The 5,000-nt window shown below is 37.2% G+C and overlaps 1 protein-coding gene across 1 annotated transcript in view; it reads right to left on the bottom strand.

Annotated features, from left to right (window-relative positions):
- The window catches only part of LOC137636684 (uncharacterized), a 7,883-nt gene that overhangs the window by 2,125 nt on the left and 758 nt on the right, over window positions 1-5,000 (bottom strand). Inside the window, exon 2 of the mRNA XM_068369066.1 lies at window positions 1-298. This exon is cut by the window's left edge and continues 2,125 nt beyond it. Within this exon, the coding sequence (XP_068225167.1) occupies window positions 1-298 (298 nt within the window). The remainder of the gene's footprint in view (window positions 299-5,000) is intronic.

Genomic DNA, 5,000 nt, shown 5'->3' with positions numbered 1-5,000 from the left:
AGATCTCTTGTTTCTTTGAGGCCTGACAATGTCTTCAATTTTACCCTGTAAATTTCTTAATACTTCTACAAAGGCAGAATCACTATGGGTTAGTATGCACTTCCGTAGTTCTTTATCTAACTGGTTCAAATGTTCTTCCCTTTCTAATATTGAATTGACATTAATTTTTACTACAGCAAAATCTGTTAACAGTTCACCTTTTCCATGATTTTGTATCAAGGCCCCACTTTTAATGTCTATTTCGCAAGTGATACCGACCACCAGGGGTAGGATCAGAAGGAAGTTTTTCCACCACTTCCTGTAGAAGTTGAGAGGACCATGGATTAGTTTTTACAACCTTCATATGATTCCAATGGGCATACCTTACATCTAAATTCTGTTCATGTATCAGCTTAAATTTATTATTCCTTTCCCTTTCTAACACTCTATAAGGACCTTCAAATTTGGGAGATACCTTTTCATTTGGTCCTTCCTTTACATGTACCTTTATATATACTTGTGAGCCTATCTTCAGGTCAGTCATGGAACTAGTTGTGTCATAGTATTTCTTATTTACCTGTTGGCCCTTTTCTAAAGATTGTCTGGTTTGTCTTATTATTTGAAAGGTTCTTTGCAGTTTCCAAGCTATATAGTCCTGGTAATCATATGTGTGCCTAGGAGGTTTTGCGTCATCTACCAATGAGTTTGGCAGTCTTTTCTGATAACCATAAAGCAAAAAGTGTGGGGTTTCTCCTACTGTCTCATTTACTGTGTTATTCAAAGTAAACTGAACGTCCTCTAGCTAGGTCCCAATCTTCTGTAGTTGGACTAATGATAGTTCGCAGTACATCCAGTATCTTCTTATTGGCCCTTTCCACTGTCCCATTTGAACTCGGCTTATAAGGGGTTATCTCGCATTTCTTTATCTCAAAAAATTCACAAAGCTTTTTCATTACCTCACTGGTGAATTCGGGTGCATTGTCCGACAAAAGTACCTCCGGACACGAATGTCTTGTGAGTATTCTGGTCTTTAAAGCTTCTGCAACAGAAACTGCAGTTCTATCTCTGACTGGGACAATTTCTAAATACCGAGTCAAATAATCAATGAATACCAGTATATATTTATTTCCTCTCAAAGTTTTTGGAAAGGGTCCTATATGATCCATCTGAACTACCTCAAAAGGGTTTAAATTACTAGGATATTTTTCTAAAGGAGCTCTGACATTTACATGACCTTTATGCCTATTACAAGTTTGACATTCATTTACAAATTGCTTTGCTTCTTCGCTGCACTTAGGCCAAAAATAATTTCTATTTATTGTTCTCAGAGTCTTTTTGATTCCTGGATGTCCTGCCAACTTGTGGGTATGTGTTAGAGTTAATACTTCTTTAGTCAGGGTGTCAGGCACATATAGTCTAGAGCAAGCACTCCTATCCTTAGCCTTCTTATATAATATCCCATTTATTAATTCAAAATCTGACCTAGAGGTTTCATCTTGTAGCAAATCTCCTATTATTTTCCTGATACCTTCTTGTTTCTCTTGTTCTATTTTAACTCTCTCCAAATCTAAGTCTACGACCTGACAGCTGAAACAAAAAGTGTTAGTTGTGATAATTCTTTCAGTATCCTCTTGTGCTCTAGATAATCCATCTGCTAAAGTATTAAACTTACCTGGAATGTATCTAAATTCTGGAGCAAACTCTAGCACACTAATAAACCATCGATTAAACTTTAAGTTATTAGTGAAAGCTCTTTTCTTAAATAGGTCACAGATGGGTTTATGGTCAGTAAGTACATTTACTTTGTGTCCTAACAAAATGTGCCGAAACTTTCTCAGTGCCCAATAAATGGCTAAACATTCCTTTTCTGTGGTATTGTAATTTCGTTCGGCCGCATTCAGGACTCTACTTGCATAATATACTACCCTCATTCGGGTTTTTGCCTTCTGTAACAAAACCGCTCCTATTCCTGTATTCGAAGCATCACATGCTAAGTAAAATTGCTTGCTAAAGTCTGGATACACTAAGATAGGATCTTGGATTAATTTCTCCTTCAACTTTTGAAAAGCCTCCTCTTGCTCTGCTTTCCATTCAAACTCTACATCCTTCTTAGTTAATTCTGTCAATGGTTTAGCTATAGTAGCAAAATTTTTGACAAATGGTCTATAGTATCCTATCATCCCTAAAAATCTTCTTACACCTTTCAAATTTTGTGGAGCAGGATATTCCACAATCGCCTTTATTTTCCTTCTTGCATGCGTAATCCATCAGCACTGATCACATGTCCTAAATATTCTAATGATTTCCTCAAGAATTGACATTTCTTAACCTTTATCTTTAATCCTGCCAGTCTTAGTCGTTCTAAAACGATTTCTATGGTTCCGAAATGGCTCTCTATATCTTTGCTAAATATAATGACATCATCTAAATAGACTGACACATTCTCTATGTCTCCTAAGATCGGTAACATTAACCTTACAAAAGTCAATGGAGCTGATGTTAACCCAAATGGCATTACCTGAAATTCTAAGTGTTCTTTATGTGTGCTGAAGGCAGTTAATGGCTTTGATTCTTCGTCTAAAGGTACTTGCCAATATCCACTTAGTAGATCTAAGGATGAGAAGATCTTTGCTCCTCCTAACTGAGCCAATACATCATTTATTACAGGCATGGGCATCCTATCAGGAACTGTGTTCGCATTCAACTTGCGATAATCAATCACTAATCTGTAACTTCCATCTTTCTTTGGAATCAACAACATGGGAGAATTATAAGGTGATTTAGAGGGTATGACCACTCCTTCTTCTTTCATTTCTTCTATCATTTTATCTACTATTGGACGTTGGCTGATAGGTAATTTATAATTAGGCATGAAAAAGGGTTTGGCTCCATCATCTAGGATTATCTTATGTCTTAACACCTCAGTCCTACCTAACCTATCACCTGTAATTGCTATGCCCTGCCTATATTTATTTAAGGTTTCTATTAACCTTTTACGGTACTCAGGAAAATCGGTGTTATCTATCTCCCTATCTATTCCTGCATCAATGTTTCCTATGGTAAAGAATGCTTCCTCCTCTAACGGAATCATTTTGTGTGTAACTTCTATTCCTGTACAAAATTCTGTACCCGCTAACAAATGGAGTCTTTTATCAGAATAATTCATGACATAAGTAGTACAGGCTAATCCCTCCATCTGAACTAATGAGTTATCCATTCTGACATATTCTGGTAATCCTTCTGGGGTCAAGATTACATCATTATTTGTGTGTAGGCGGGTTATTAAATATACTCTAGTAAGAGTATTGGGCAGTAGTACTACATCTCTAGCTAGCCTAAATCTTATTTTGTTTGCATCTGCTGTGCTGATCAGACTTATCTCCCCAGTTTGTACTTGAGTACAAAAACATGAATCTTCATCTCCTCCTTTTTGAAATTCTGTTTCTCTTAAGTGTCTTAATTCTTGTGAATTCAATGTGCCTAGCAGCAAAACTTCTTGGAATTCCCTTTTATCTATTCTCTCAGATTCTCTGTCGACATTTTCATCCTTAGTATGTGTGCTACCTTTACAAGAAGTAATTTCCCCCTTTCTGGGTGCAATTGCTAAATTCTCTTCTTTCTCCCTTTCTTCTGATTTTACTTTGATTTCCCTTTCTCTTTCTGAACCGGAGTGTGTTTCAACTATCGAAGCGGTCCCCTGCAAATTGGCCAAATTTGTAGTGGACTTGTCATCAACAAGTTGGAAACAGACTTCCTGATTATCTCCCTTTAGAACTAATCTTCTGTCTTGACAATCAAAAACTATGCCAAAATCTTGCATTGTTGCAAAAGAAATCAAAGCTCGAGCGGGAAATGCTACTTCTTGCAAAACCAAAAATGGCACTTGACACTTCTTCTCTAGCAATTCAATGTTTAAATCTATGGCTCCTACATTGTTAAGCTGATTGCCAGTTATCCCCTGAATTAATGTATCCTCACTCCTAATTGCAGAAATAGGTATATTCAAATAATCAGTTAAGGTATGGAGCCCTATGAGATTTACAGTACTTCCTGAATCTAACAAACTGAGACATTCTTTACCTTCTATCTTGATATTTGTCTTGGGTAATGATTGCTGTCGGAAGGATAAATATGTTGCTGGCAACGTGGATGTACCTCCGCTACCTGCAACATCCTTCCATTCTTTGGTTTCCCTATTTCCTGGACTCCTACCCTGCTCTTCTAGTCACTTTCTATTACCTTGTTTTTCTTCGGAGTAATTAGTAGGGTTTGAGATATCCCTTGCCTGTACCTGAGGAGTATTTTCGGAGGGTTTATTATGTTTCTTACCTTGGTACCAACATTCTTGGTCTGTGTGACCTCCTCTTTGACAATACTGGCAATACCTATTCTTTGGTCTAGCTCCCTTATGATGATAATTCCCTCTAGATTTATATGTTTCATTATAATTTCCTCTGTTTTGTTCATTTGACTTGTAAGGGGGCTGGTTATTTTGATAATTTTTATGGTAATATTTATTCCTACCGGTCTCGTTATTTTTATCTTCCCTGTAATTCTGATACCTTCTTTGCTTGGTATTTGCCGAAAAAGTGACCTCTTCAATTTGGGTCTCGTTTTTCTGGATGATTTCCTGGATTTGGCTCAACGTTTTTGTGAGCTTCTGGGCAGGATCTAACTTTAGGTCCTTGAAAGCCTTCCTTTCCCTTTCACCAAAGGCTGCATACAATGTACCGTAGGCCATATAAGTCAAAATTTCATCTAAATCCACCAGTTGGTTATTATCCTCACTAAACTGCATTCTGTTTCCTACCGTGATTGTGGGTAATGACAAAATGTCTTCCTTAACTACTCCTAAATGATTCAGAACCTGGGTATACAGACTAGGCATGGAATCACCTTCAAATTTAGCAGAGTTAAACCTATACAAGTTCAACAACCGATCGGTCTCCTTGGCCGATCGCCACAATAGTCTGCATTCCTCCTTGAACTCGTTGAAAGTGGTAATTTTTTCAAAGGCCTTA

This window comes from Palaemon carinicauda, unplaced genomic scaffold, assembly GCF_036898095.1.
Source record: "Palaemon carinicauda isolate YSFRI2023 unplaced genomic scaffold, ASM3689809v2 scaffold3560, whole genome shotgun sequence".
Taxonomy (NCBI): Eukaryota; Metazoa; Arthropoda; class Malacostraca; order Decapoda; family Palaemonidae; genus Palaemon; species Palaemon carinicauda.
Note: the sequence above shows the minus strand (reverse complement) of the source record. Positions and strands in the feature narration are given on the sequence as shown.